This window comes from Hyposmocoma kahamanoa, unplaced genomic scaffold, assembly GCF_003589595.1.
Source record: "Hyposmocoma kahamanoa isolate Upper Pololo Valley unplaced genomic scaffold, ASM358959v1 80, whole genome shotgun sequence".
Lineage (NCBI taxonomy): Eukaryota > Metazoa > Arthropoda > Insecta > Lepidoptera > Cosmopterigidae > Hyposmocoma > Hyposmocoma kahamanoa.
In genome coordinates, this window is record NW_020654051.1 from 1,379,288 (window position 1) to 1,394,653 (window position 15,366).

Below are 15,366 nucleotides of genomic sequence, written 5' to 3' on the forward strand. Positions count from 1 at the left end.
TATTACATTAATAATGTACGACAAATAGCGCAGTTGAACGTGTTATTACGTTTTTTTTTTTCATCGAAAGATAAAATTTGGTGCACCACAGTCCACCGTCAAGTTTAAATTCCAAATTAAAAAACATTTTCGACGCTAGCGTGGAAAAAGCTTTTGCGCGCACATTTCTAATGAGAAAGAAAGTCTTTCTGAGCTAGTGAAGACAAAAATTATTTTTACGAGTAGGTTCCCTTACATTTCTAAGCCATGCTAGAGTTACTTCCTCTATCTAAAGCGTCTTCCTTCCTCTGCAGGTAGCTGAGGATCGGCTGGATGAAAGCGATTAGCACTCCGGCGAGGACAATCCAGCCTCCCGCCAGATAGAAGGAGAGCTCCCACGACAATGTCAAATCGTAGATTAGTCCTGGAAAAACGATCATTTTTAAATTGACTGAAAAACTGTTTAAAAATTACTTTACTCAAGTAATGTTTATTGCCTAGGTAAGCAAATTACAAATTAATTAAAAAAAAAAAGGTAAGCAAATTACACTTGAAATTGTCATACTGATTATACTGCTCATTCGTAAGTAAGATTCCCCCTGAGAAGAACGAGCAAGGAACGCTAGGGGTTGCTCTTTGTAAATATGCATTTGAATAAATTTATCATCGTAATAATTTTATTTTTAAATTTAATTTAAACATCTTCGATCGAGACTACCTGCAAGAGCTAAATGGGTCACTGTCACGGATTTTTATCGTCCAAGCTGTATAATAATAACCTTTGGTATAAAGTAACTAATAACCTTTAGTATAAGTTTTGTTTCAATATAGTTTTAAACCTCGTAAATGGCAAGTTTTTAATATCAATCGGAATCTTATTATAGAAGCGTATACGTTGCCCGTTAAATGAATTTAAGACTTTGTGAAGACGATTGTCAAGAAAAGCTGGTTTATTTTTATTCCTTATATTCGTAAAAAAATCGTACACGATCCGTGTACGAGCCTTTCAGTATTAAAAATAATTATTTGTTATGCAAAGCCGCAAAGTTGTTGATTGACGCAAGTGCTTGTATTGAATCCTCAGCAAGCGAAGGAAGCTAAGATTATATACATTCCTGAGCGTAGCGAGGGTTTCAATGCACGAGACGCAAAACAACTTCGCTGCCGAGCGAAACACACAACTTTTCACCTCACTATAGCGAGGAAAATGGTAGATGAAAGAAAAACAGTTGAACTATAAAACATCAGTTTTTTTTTTAATTATAAAGAAAAAGTTTCTCTTTGAATGCGTTCGGAATTTACACCTCATCAATTTTTATTCTTGCTTGTACTTTTATTTTGTGTGATTAAGTGATTATTGAAATTATTTTAGTTTACACAATTAGTTATCATTGTCAATTTAATGTTAACAATAATAAGAATGAATGAATGAATGAAATGAAATGAATGAAATATTCTTTATTGCACATAAAATTACAGTTAAAATACAATAAAGTAACTTAGGTAAAAAGATAGTAAGTTAATGTGCAACAGGCGGCGTTATTGCTATGTATTAATTTCTCCCAGGTAACCTTAGGTTAGATTTGGGATATGCAAAAGTGCAACCAAATAATATCATTATAACTACACTACACAATAATTGTTAATAAACTCATATACGTAGATAGAAATATCTATACAAATATTATTAATACATAACAATACATAAATAATAATATTAAATGCTTATATACCTTTAAAGAAAAAAGAAAAATGAATAATAAGTATAGAAAATAAATAAAAGGATAGGTAGTGGAGAAAAAGACAAAACTTAGGAGTTGAGGAAGTGATCCTTGACACGTCGTTTGAAGGAATCAAGAGAAGGGGAACCTTGAATCGATTCAGGGAGAGAACTCCACAGTCTGATCGCAGAAACGATAAAAGAGTTGAAATAAAAATTAGAGGTGTGTGACGGCAGAGTAGAGAAGAGTGGAAAGTAAAGCGATCTTTGAGATAAGAAGGCGTAAAGGGACAGAATAGAATTGAGTAAAGAAGGGAAAGAATATGAAGATCTCTACGCTGGGGGATTGGTAGCCATTTAAGTTGTGCACGGAACTGGGAGACGTGGTCAAATTTACGAAGTCCGAAAATGAACCGCACACACATATTTTGGAGCCGTTCCAATTTATTGAGCAGGGTAACTGACAAATCCGGGTAGCAAACATCGGCGTAGTCCAGTATCGGGCGGAGAATGCTCTGGACCAAAGTAATTTTAGTTTTAGTGGGCAAAAAGTTTTTAAGCTTTTTCAGGGAAAAAACGTGCGACTTCCAAGTCTATAGTAATAAGTAATGTACGACAAGTCGCTTATTTGAACGTGTTATTAGGTTTTTTTTTTCAGTCCATCGTCAAGTTCGAATTTCAAAAACCTTTTCCACGCTAGCGTGCAAACATTGACTTACAAATAAATGGACTACGGGTCTAATACAAAAACCACGAAAAAAATGTCCCAAGTCAACCTATTTAAACGTAGTGACATGTAAAGGAATAAAAAAAAGCTTTTAAATTGTAATGTCATCGCAGTACTGTCTAATTTTGCTTGCTTCGCTGTCAGTCGAACAAACGAAGACTAGAGCGTGAATGACGCTCTGTATACGATTTTAACGCCCTATAAGTTCGGACACTTTTTAGCGCGAACCCGACGTCCATATAATTGTAAGTCAATGCGTGCAAAAACGCTTTTGAGCGCAGATTTCTAAGGAGAAAGAAAGCCTCTCCGAGCTAGTGAGGTGAAAAAGTTATTTTACTATGTCGCATATTTTGATTCGAATTCGCCAAATTGCGACCTATCGAGGTTTACTGACGTATAAGCGTGACTAACTGCAGTATCTGACATTTCTGGCGTGCTGTTTAATCATAAAAATCTAACGTTTTCCGTAAAAGGTTAAACACCTGTGCCTCTCCACGAGATTACTGTGACAGTTGTCGCTAGCGACCGCGTAAATGACTTTACAATTTTGTATGAGAAATTGTACAGCGCCCCTAGCGGTAACAAGAATAAAGAACGTTTTGTATAATATACATTATGTATGTATAATATAATTTATATTATAAACATTTTACGCGGTCGCTAGCATGAAATGTCACTGTAATCTCATGGTAGAGCCTGGTGCACCAAAGGTTGAGCTTATACCTTGGACCTCTCCCAATATATAAAAATATATGTAAAGATTGTTTAGCATCTTAAGTTATGCTCGAGAAAAGTTTAAGGAGACTGGTATCATGACATCACACCGCAGCATCACAGTACATTTACTCAAATATTTTATATGCCCGTAAACATATACATAATTTCAATAAGAAAGAAGATATCCATAATATTAACCTTAGAGCTAAGTCCAAACTCATGGTACCACGATTTCGTTTAACCAAGGTAAACAACTCTTTTATGGGGAACTGTATACGTTTTTACAATAAGATTCCGGAGCATATATTAAGTTTATCATTTCCTAAGTTTAAAAACTACATTAAAAATATTTTGATCGAAAAATCATATTACAAAGTTGAAGACTACGTGTTAGATAAAGATGTATGGAAAGACGACATGGCTCCAGAATCCACACAAATTTGATTCAAAGTGTATTCTATAGCATTTAAGTTTATTTGAAAAGAGCAATACCTAGAGTTTCTTGCTCGTTCTTCTCAGGGAGGTCAGCGTAGTGAACGAGCAGTAGCTTAAATGTGACGTTTTCAAGTGTAAATTTATTTTACCTATGGAATAAATAATCTTTGACTTTGACCTTGACTTTGGCTCCAGATTGTTATGGACTTACTGAATTAAATAATTCATATACAAACAGACTGGAGAATATGCAAGTTAGATTTTTGAAACTTCTTGTAAACAATAAAACTAAACAAAAGTGTAATGGAGACTACAATAAATTATTTAAAATTTGTAAAATCCTATCTGTTAGCTTAAAACACAAATATCTGGTAGCTGTTAACAACTTTGGAGCACAGGAGCGTAGCTCATATTTGTATCCTGTTATCCTTAACTGTAACACAGGGTCAATGACCTCTGGTAAATTTGTAGTACCAAAAGTTAATAATTACTATGGAGATAGAACTCTAAAGAAACGTATTCCATCGTCTGAGGTTATTAGACTTGAACCTAAGAAAACTAAATTTAAACATCTTTTGTTTCAGCATTTGTAGTCAAACTTATTATTGTTATAACATCAGTACAGAGTACTAAAAAAACCGACCTCAAAAGTACGTGGAATTACATATATTTACCAAGTTTTATTGAAATCGATTACCGGAAAGTGCGCAAACCCGAATTCATCCCCTAGTTCACCACTATACGGGACTTGACACAGGAGATAATAAAAATCGGTTCTCACTACTCAAAGTATATTGAGAGAAAAAAAAACTTAAATTGGAGAATAGTAAAATCAACCATTAAAATAATTGCTACTTACAATAAAATTTAGGCGCTATTTATAAAAATGAATCTTCATGCGTGAACAGCCCTTAGAGGTGGATGATTTTCTTCAAAAATTAAATTTTGAAGAAAATCATACTTTTGATTTTTTCTATTGAATTAAATAGGACCACTATGGAGGTACCCTCTTTCCAACAAAAAAGAATCATGAAAATCGGTTCTCAAGTACCGTAGTTATCGCGTAACATGCATACAAAAAATAACATGCAGTCGAATTGAGAACCTCTTCCTTTTTTTGAAGTCGGTTAAAAATACGTATCAGGAAAAGTATATGTATTATTAGTTTTAAGATTACGTACATAAATGCGACATTCATTTGATCCCACTGTCAAACTGAATACTCAGTTTTGTGGGACTATACTATATTTATCTAAGGGAAACTGTAATGTTTATATATATATATATATATATGTTAAATAATAAAAAATAAAAATATGTTATTTACAAAGAGCAACCCCTAGAGTTTCTTGCTCATTCTTCTCAGGGGAATCTGCCTTACGAATGAGCGGTAGAGTTTAACCATTGTGACGATTTCTAGTGTAATAATGCTTACCTATGAAATAAAGATTAATTTGAATTTGAAAAAAATCCATCTAAATCTGAATCTAAATAACACTAATGTGTCCTTTTACCTGACAATGGTGGTCCAATCAAATGTCCAATTCCCTGCGCAAGTAGCACCAAACCATAAGCAGTGGTAAAGTCATCCAATGACACCAGTTTTACCAACAAACTTGGAGTAAAAGTAAAGGACGCTGCGAAGAGAAGACCAAAGGCTGCAGAAATGGAGAGAAGGAACCAGTAATTGTAGACTGCTACGGGAATAGTGGCTACAGTGGCACCGCAGAGGACCAGACAGACGGCGTAGAGGTTGCCGATGGAGACTGATGGAAAGTCGCCAATCCAGCCCAAGCCCACCTGAAAACCGTAAGATAAAACTGTTTACAGCATCATGACAAGGCGAACGTAACAGGTTTCCAAATATATCATAAAGATTCAGGCAATTTCATAAAGAAACCGGTTTTAAGATAGATAAATAAAACAAATGGCAACAACACAACGGGTTTAAGTCATTATAACTTTAAATTATTTAGCAAGTTGGACTATGATTTATAAAAAGATATAGGTAAACAATTTAGACTAAATGTATACTTTAAATCATTTCATGTATTCTTTTTCTGTCTCTCATCTCACCTGATGGAAAGTGAAAATGAAGTCGACGATGTAGCATGCTCACCTAAATAATGTCTACTCACTCTCGCCTTGAAAAGGTCCAAGTTATAGCGTTCGGGGAACAAGTCCGCAGGCTGGGAAATCCACTCCCGAGCTGCTCACCATATAAATGTGGAAACGTAACGCTTCGTGCGAGTCCTGGGAATATCCACAACATAGGGGTGGAACCCCAGCCCACGTCTAGTCCCCCGATGATGGAAAGGGGAAGGCGGAATCAAATCATGCAATTCCATCGCACACTCCCCGTGACATAGCCTATAGAATACCGATAAGCAGGCAAATTTACGACGGTGAACTTCATACCTACAGCATTTAAACGTATTTATTCCCATTAAAACTGTTGGAGTTTGACACAACGACAATAATATCTCGGACGAGGTAATCCAAATTCGCCTACGGAATTTGGCACAGATATTAGTAGCGAGACATTTGGAATCTGGATAATTTTCTATTTCTGGCAACCGCCTCGTTACTCCCGCCTCGTATTCTGGCCTATGCTCCGCAGTTGGATGCATATAGGGTGATGATTATCATTTTAATGATTTGAGAATTGAATCCTTTGGTCCTAAATTTAAACTCTTTTACGCGCACTTTAAAAAAATTACAGACCAATAAATCTGTTCAATGGATTCGGGTCACTCAGATCAAATACAATAATGATTCACAATGTGGTTTTAACGGACTCTAAATCTGGTTACTTTTGAAATATTTTGAACAACTTAAGTAATTACCGTTGTCTGAGAGTCGTATTCTAGAACTCTACTCAATGCTCAAGTCACGATTTGAGTATGGTTCAAAGCACTGGATATCATACTCAAGTCCCTGCCATTAGGGTCGTATTTCCAGTGCTTGTGATGCCAGTGCAATATTGACTTGAGCATTGAATAGAGTTCTAGAATACGACCCTAAATATGGTATGTTTCCCCTAAAGCAATAAATCACTGAGTATCCTATAAATGGTACATCAAATAGGAATGACCCAACAACAACCTCATAGATTTCGATTCCTATTTACGAATTTTCATTACTGGCAATAAACACAGGAATATCAACATTGAATATCAACGTCATTTTTGCCTATAACGCCATTGCGTTATAGGCAAAAATGACATTACATTTGATGAACTTCAAATGTAAATGATTAAAATTTTCGACTGTTACGAGTCGATGATTAAGAATAAGGCCCGTAGCAACCATTACGATAATGGTTTTGATAGCAGTTCAGTGACCTTCCTTTTTTGTAGGTAGTACAATAACGTACTACCAATAATGTAAGTGAAGTAAGTAGTATCAAAACATAATAGCAATAATGTAAGTGCACTATTTATTTTTAATTACGAAGAGCACTCTAATACTTCCATGGATGTACAATATCGAAAGTATCTTTAGGGTGCGTACAGACCTGGCGAATGCACCATAAAATACGCCTGTTTGCGAAAGGCTAGCGAGCTGCACAGGATACGAGCAGCGCGCGCGCAACGCACATGCAGCACTTTCGCGGCGCATTCGCCAGATTTGCACGCACCCTTAAGTTAAATCAGCACATTGCAATTTTGATTATAGCAAATCCGTCTTATTTCAAGACGTCTTTGTTCAGCAAAAGATGGTTGATGTAGATTTAATAATTGTGTTTACTGGCTAGTAAGGTTTATAACTTACTTACCATTCCAATAGTATTAGTTATGCCAATCACACTTAGCATGACAGCTCCATCGTCTTCGCTATAACCCTTATGACTCATGTGCTCCGCAAGGTAAAAATAAGGCACGATGAACCAGATGAACAGAATGATAGTGCCGAGACATAGAAAATTAAACGTCATCTTCTTAAAAAGTGTGATGTTGAACATGTCCGCAAGACAGCTTACGCAGTCGTCGTACCATTTCTGGGAATTCAAACAATAGTTATTGTGTGGCTACTGTGGCTTCGCCACTTCAGAGAAATATGTACATTTACCCAACTTGTTATATTCTTCAAAATATTATCTTATATCTTAACACAAGTTGTATTTATGAACTATTTTTTCTGATATCAAGCCTAGTTAGTTATTACAACGCCACAAGTTTGTAAATCATATTCAAATTCAGGAGTCTAAAAACTATTTCTATAATTTTCGTTATGTATACATTCTTACCTCTTCTTTTTCATTAATGGTTATCATGGAATTCTTAAAGATGTCCGGACAAGACGACGCTTTCAATCTGTATCTCTTTATGTTTAACATTGCATTTCTGTGACTTATTGAATTTATAGGCATTTTGAGATCTTTTAAATAATGATGGTTCACCGATAATTGCTTCTTCAACCAATCTCTTCTGTTTTCTTTACTGTCTTGCTTGTTGAGTGTTTTATTGTCAGCAGACATATTTTGTGACATATCTCCTTGTTCAGGGTTCTTAAGTTGATAGTCTTCAAAAGATTTTTCCTTCTTAAAGTCATATTTGTCTGAGTGTGTTCTATGCAACGGCTGTTTTGTGAAAGTTACCACTGGAGGACTATTGTCAATTTCTGGTGATTTAGGGGAATCAATCGATGTAGTTCTTTGTTTAGTTCTATTGATAGCAAACGGTGGATATTTCACTTCCATATCGTAGTCCTTGCTTATGTTCTTCACTAAAGAATCGAGCAATTTCATTGATGTCTGTAAGCAGAAACATAATTTAAAGTATGCAAAAGTATAATATAACAAACTAAATATTTGAACACTCTTAAAGTTAGCAAAAGTTTACCTTGTCGCTGAAAGCGAGGTAAGTCGGTATGTCCACCATGGATTCACATCTTAGTTTTCCTTGGCAATATTTCTCCTTAAACTGTATCATATTTTGGTGACGGCGTATATGAGCAGCTTCATTCTTAATCACTTTCTCTGGACACATACCTCTTTGAATCAATCCTTTCATGCTTTTTCCCTTTGACGGAGCGTCAAAGTCGAAAATATAAGCCGTATTAATCGAACAAGAACTTGAATATTTTTCATCCTCTTTTTTCAGTTTACCATCGCTATTCTTCTGTTTCTTTTGCTCCAGTATCCACCATTCAGGGTCTCGCATCACGCAACCGCACACACAAAGATTCAACAATGTTCCAGACAGTAATAGAATTGTACCTCTCCATCCGTATTCTTCAATAAAGTACTGTGTCATTGGGGCGTAAACAAATGTACCGACTCCAGTACCACAGGCTCCCAAACCAACAGCCAAATTCCTCTTCTTTTCAAACCAATAAGCTATTGAAACCACTGCAGTTACGTAAACCAGGCCAAGTCCCAATCCAGCAATAACTCCAAAAGTTATCATCATCATTTCTAAAGTAGTCGAAATCGAAGCAAGGACAAATCCACTAGTTGAAATTATTCCACCCAAAACTGTCATACTTCTACATCCATATCTGTCCACTAGAGCACTCATCACTGGTCCAGAAAGTAAAGGGACGGCAATAAACAGGCTTCCAATCCAGGCTGTAGTAGATTTACTAGCTTGAAATTCATCTAGAAACTCAATGTAAAGGAGACCAAAAGAAAAACTTATACCATCTGCAATCATGGATATTATAAAAGATGCTAGTACCACTACCCAACCCCAACCACCGTCAGGAATCATCACTTTCTCTTTATTATCATTATCGTCATCCTTTTCAAATTCAGAGTTGTCCTTCTGGGCGTCATTCTGAACAATTTGAATCAAATTTATCGGGTTTGTGGTAATTTGAACTTGTTTTGGAAGTTTCTCATCTTCTTCTTCTTCCTTTTGTTTGTTGTATTTATTACAGTTAATAGCATTCTTGCTGACAACCGTTAATACCCTTTCTCTCTTTTCTTCCAAATCAGGGCTTGAAAAGGAAGAAGATCCAACACTGGTCAAATCATCCCCTTCGCCTTTAACAATGCCTGATGTGGAATCGGACAGCAAAGACTCTCTGACAGTCGGATCAACGTCTTTATTTTTCGGAGTGCGACTATTCCTGAGTTTCACGTTGGGCTGGTCGAATTCGAACTCCATGTTTTAAACTATTATCTTAATTTAATACTGGCAGTGTGTTGTATTGTTTCATTCGGGTTTAAGTTCTTAATCTTGGGTCTCGTGCGGAGTACAGTCGGGACTGCCTAGCCACGCTGTTCAGCTTTAAGGTGTTGGGTTTGTTTTGGGAGACCATATGTATCAGGAGAGGTGTGACGTCACCCATAAACGCGTGTTGGAATGTCGGCGCACGCTGGCGCCGCTTCTGGATCAGTTGAATTAATATTTATTAAGGACTTTCGATTGCGCACCGATGGCAGATGGCGGTATCTGAAAAAACATATATACACTAAATTGTTATATCAACACCATCGTCAACCTATTATAAGTGTACTCCTGGGCAAGCTCTCGTCTGAGAAGAGGGTTTTAGGTCATAGTCCACCACGCTGACCCAGTCCGTTCTAAATCTTCTTCGACGTGCAGGTTTCATCATGACCTTTTCCTTCACCATTAGGAAGAGATATAACTAATCATTCACAGGTGTACGTAACCTAGAAAATCGCCACAGGGTTTTGAACCATCGACCTCTCGAGAAGCAACTGTTCTCTTGCTAGGTTACCATCGCTTGCAATACAATAAACCTTTAAAAAATACTGGAAAAATCTCAAGCAGTATTCAAGTATTAATATTAGGTACATGTCATCACGTGTCTTTACGGTTTCATATGTATATGTAAGTATATATAACGGTCAACAGGATGTTGTAGCGAGAAACTAAATCTTGAGCTAACTTCTGAAGGCACTCGGTATACGAATCACGTTCGGCTGTATCAAGTTGTCTGGAATATAATTAAGTTTTTCTTCAATGTAATGGTGAGATCGTGCGCGTATTGCATTTGTACATTTTCTAATCAACCATTAGATATATAGTGAAAGTAAGAAAAAATCTCAAGAACAAGTTAAATTAGACTAAGTTGTGTTACAGCCCAAACCTGTACAACAATAGGTGTAGTATCTACGATGTTCTTTCTGTGACCGACCATAATACGCATTTGTTTTAAAAAATGCTTATTCACTTTGAACATCCGCAAGTTGTAGTTTTCGTGAAACTTCCAGTGTCATGTACCGAGTTTCCGAGGTCGGCTACCGGACACCCACGTTGCGTCTCACGTCGCAGACAATACGTGTAAATAATTAGTATTTAGTGATATATTATATTGTTATGTATGCTAGTCTATACGGTATGTATTTATGGGTCTTTCTAACCTGATTATAAAAGAATAAATAAATATAATACATATAAGCCTTTAGAATAAAGCCGGGGTAGCATAATGGTTCGACCGACCGTCTATCAAGCAGAAGCCATGGGATCGAATCCGGGAAAGAATATGTGCGAAGTTTAATTTGAAAATTACCATGAGCTTTTTCGGTGAAGGAAAACATCGTGTGAAACCTACGCGTTAAAAAAGATTAACAAGCCTCGGAAACGCGTGAAGTCCCCAACACGCATTGCACCTGAGTGGCGGACCAGCTATGACCTAATCCCTCGCCTGATTGTATATTTTTTTTAAATTAAATTACAACTGTAGCTTTAGGTAAGTAGTTTTTTTTAGATTAGGTAACTTAACTAAAGTACTTAGTTTTAATACCTCTTTTACAAGGAGCTCGTCCAGGGAAGTAGTACTACCTTATCTATTTCTTTCTACACATGGAACTTATCAGCTTATGTCTCAGGGTGACGGGCGCAACGGCAGTGCCCCTCAGATCTTTTCGATTTAAAGATCCGAGTGGCACTGCAACTGTTATGGACAGGCGGATAGCTTATCATCAGGAGCACGCCTTGTTCGTCCCGTCACTTGATATTATAAACAGTAATAAAAGGCAAAAAAGTAATAGAAGGAAAAAAGACAAAGTTTATTACCTGTTTTGCTTAATTCATTTCAATACCAATCTTGTACACACGCCAGCACATCAAGCTACACATTGGCGTATCTTGTTCCGTTGCACTGCAGGCGATTTTCGAACAAAATGTGTAGTCTGATGTGCCGTTATCCGTACCTAGCATCATTAATATTTCTATCGACAAAGAAACGCGAGCCATCGTTTCGCGGAATCATTTCAGTGCGGGCTGAGACGTCCCTTCTACGATAAATAAAAAGTTGCTACAAAACTTTGTGGGTAGTTTCTAGCATTAAAATACATTCAAAACTTACCTGTTTGTATTATCTAATTGATTACTTATTCTCTATTTCGTAGGTTAACAATTACACTTGAAATCGTCAAATTCATAATGTTAATAATAATTGTCTGAGAAAATGCAGTAAAAATCTCCAGATGGTACATAATAATAATAATAACGCACACACTCGACATAGCCCCGCACTAGGGAAACCCTGTGTCGTGGGTGCCATGGACACACAAATAGACAATTACAAATTACACCCAAACTCACGAGACAAACAAATGTAGGCCATACAAATATTTCTCCCGGCCCGGGAATCGAACCTGGGACCTCTGCATGGCAGTCCGGCATGGTAACCGTTCGGCCATGGAGGCAGTTCAACATATTTATTCACATTCATAACTTTCCCATATTTGTTTAATAATATCGTAAAGATCTTATGAATCCTAACATATGACATACCTATATTTAATTGAAGAATGATAAACAAAATTCAAATAGTTCACTGTACGTAAGTATGTACTGATATCTGACAAGCAAATGAAAATATATATGCATAAAAAAACAACTGCATTATCTTCGTTACAAAGAGTGTAACACAAGGCCTTGAACTGTACGAACATAACCTCTGCACCGCTGATAAAATGCTTTTTGTTGCGTAAATGTCAAAAACACGTTACCAGTCTACATTGTCTAAACAACTACAGAAAAGTTCCTCTAAATTAACTATTAAAAAGAACTACCACTTACTTGCAAGTTAGTTATTAAAATTATGATACTTTTTTAAATATTTTTCCCGAAGGCACATGCGCTCGTTGCGATCTCAGACAATAAACAGGCTCCCAGTAACCAACGATCAATAGGAGGGTGGTAACACGGACCAGTCTATAAGATCTCTTTCACACCCCCTCTTGTTAATAACTCATAAAGGTCAGCTAGTCTAGTCATGGATCAAGTTACAGTGGGTAAGGTTTGCGTATACCGTAGTGACGTAGACGTGACGTCATAGCTTATAGTGTAAAAGGAGAGTTAGGTAGAATTTAATTTTTATGTAACTGAATTGAAAAAACTAACGCGATAACCTGTGTGACGTCTATGTATCGTCGATTACTTTCTTCAATTCGAAACAGATTCTTTCCCATTATTTTATAATACAAAATTAAATATTGATTAACTTTTTATTTTAAAAAACCGACCTCAAAAGTTCGTGGAGTTACATCTATATACCAAGTTTTTTTGAAATCGGTTACCGGAAATTGCATGAAACCGGATTCATCCACTAGTCTGCCACTCTTGGAGGTGAATATTTTCTTCAAATTTAAATGGGACCTATATTGAGGTACCCTCTTTTCATCAAAAAAGGGATCATCCAAATCGGTTCACAAATGCCGGCCGGAGATAACTACACGCAAGAAAATGCAGTCGAATTAAAAACCTCTTCTTTTTTGAAGTCGGTTAAAAATCAGTTTAATCAGTAGAGACTTTTTTTAATAAGCGGTAACAGACCACACTGACTTCATTATGTGTTCATATTTATAAAATGAATTCATTACCTATACGCATATCAGATACGTAACCGTTTAATTAAATAACAATATTGTGATATTACTATGTATTAACAAATTTTCTTATCTCTGATTGTATAATTAACGACATAATTACCATACGTAATACGGTGCATAGTCCCCGTAAAAAATATAACAAATGGACTTAAACTGTTAACATAACTCAAAGAAGTTTCCTGTCTAATTAAACTTAGTATAAAAATAATTTAATCTTTGCTGTCACGTCAAGGTAACGCGAAAATGCTTTTACGTGATATAAAACCATTATTTCTCCCTTGGGCCCGCTTTGGTAGAGCGCCTGATAATATCGTGATAGATCTGTACATAGAGTTTGTTTGCTAACTACAAGGTCAGGCGCCTACGCCAAACTTATTCTTGGTATGAAAAATAATAATGGAAAACATTGTGACGAAGTTCAAGTGGGTAACCTTAGGAGACCAACTAAACTATTTGTTTACTTACACATATACTAAATCGATTCAACCCTTAATTTTCTTTAAATACGTACTCGTTGAACTTAATAGATTATAAAACTAAAGAAAGTTTACAAATTAGATATCAACGCGGTATCTAACACTTCAGTTAGATTAACTTAGCATTACTGATTTACCAACATTACTATCAAAAGAAAACTATATTTTCCTTAGTGATTTAATAGGAAAATCGTAGTCTTCTATTATTTTATAAGTCAACTTTCTGCCTAAACTTTATAGCGTGAGAGCATTAATTTTGATTTTTTACAACGATACGAATATAGCACAAGTTCAAGGGCAATGGGAAATATTTAAACGAACTGCAGACTCTTGATCGTTTCGAACCTTTTGGTAAACTAAAATATATTAATTATTTGAACGTAACTATAGTAGTTTATCCATAACTTGAACACATTATAAAAAAGAAATTACAATGTTGCAATTTAATTATTTTACCCTATTGTGAATCAAAGTTCAAGAATAAAAAGTAAAATGTAAAGTACTTACTCTTAATTAGTGTCTACGAATTAATAATAATTTGAACTTTCAAATTTTGGTGTTATTGTTACTCTAAGGGTCTACCATAATAATGCAAATAGATTAACCGGAAATTCCTATGCCAGGAAAATGGAAAATTTGGAAAATTCGTATATTACTTATGGCAACACCTGCACGTTCTTTTTCTCTGCGATTTTGTTAGAGACACGTGCGTAGTTTACGCCGAAATCTTTAAAGTAAGGCAAAATGACTGAGGGAACCGCGACAATTCGCACTCGCAAATTCATGACCAACAGGTAAATGTGCAATGTGTTGGATTTAATGTGTAAAACAGTCTAATCAAGTGAGAAAAGTTGTTGGCTTGTGTGACAGTGGAAGACGAGGTTATGTGACAACGTTTTGTGGTTTCCAGGTTGTTGGCGCGAAAGCAGATGGTCTGCGATGTTTTACATCCAGGGAAACCCACTGTTAGCAAGACAGAGATCCGTGAGAAGCTTGCTAAGATGTACAAAGTGACCCCCGATGTTGTTTTCGTATTCGGATTCAAGACTAACTTTGGCGGTGGCAAGTCGACCGGTTTTGCGTTGATTTACGATACCCTGGACTTAGCAAAGAAGTTCGAGCCTAAGCACAGGCTACAGAGGCATGGTCTATACGAGAAGAAGCGACCGACACGCAAGCAGCGCAAGGAACGCAAGAACAGAATGAAGAAGGTGCGCGGTACCAAGAAAGCCAAGGTAGGCGCGGCCGCTAAGAAGTGATGTGACAGTTAGGACTGTAAGTAAATAAAAATCCAAAAAAACTGATGTCTGTTTTTGATTTTCAAACATTGCCATCCCATCTAATATCAGTAGGCTTTCCAAATACATCTTTTGCCCTTACAATTGACAGTATTGTACAAATTGATAGAGTGCTTCTACATAGGTATAAACAATTCAGTAAGCTTGTCATAATATTCACAAATAGATATAATTATTCTATTCTTAAACTCCATGTGCAA

The 15,366-nt window shown here is 36.2% G+C and overlaps 2 protein-coding genes across 2 annotated transcripts; one reads left to right on the forward strand and one right to left on the reverse strand.

Moving 5' to 3' along the window:
- Window positions 1-239: 239 nt before the first annotated feature.
- On the reverse strand, window positions 240-12,636 carry LOC113233917 (monocarboxylate transporter 14-like). The gene is made up of 6 exons (XM_026469152.1): window positions 12,581-12,636; window positions 8,423-9,979; window positions 7,828-8,334; window positions 7,357-7,578; window positions 5,093-5,378; window positions 240-403 (listed from the first exon to the last, which is right to left on the reverse strand). Exons 2-6 carry the CDS (start codon window positions 9,689-9,691, stop codon window positions 240-242), a joined length of 2,448 nt encoding a protein of 815 aa, XP_026324937.1. The 5' UTR covers window positions 9,692-9,979; window positions 12,581-12,636.
- Window positions 12,637-14,531: 1,895 nt separating this feature from the next.
- Window positions 14,532-15,172, forward strand: LOC113233826 (40S ribosomal protein S24). The gene is made up of 2 exons (XM_026469043.1): window positions 14,532-14,662; window positions 14,779-15,172. Exons 1-2 carry the CDS (start codon window positions 14,613-14,615, stop codon window positions 15,125-15,127), a joined length of 399 nt encoding a protein of 132 aa, XP_026324828.1. The 5' UTR covers window positions 14,532-14,612; the 3' UTR covers window positions 15,128-15,172.
- Window positions 15,173-15,366: the final 194 nt, after the last annotated feature.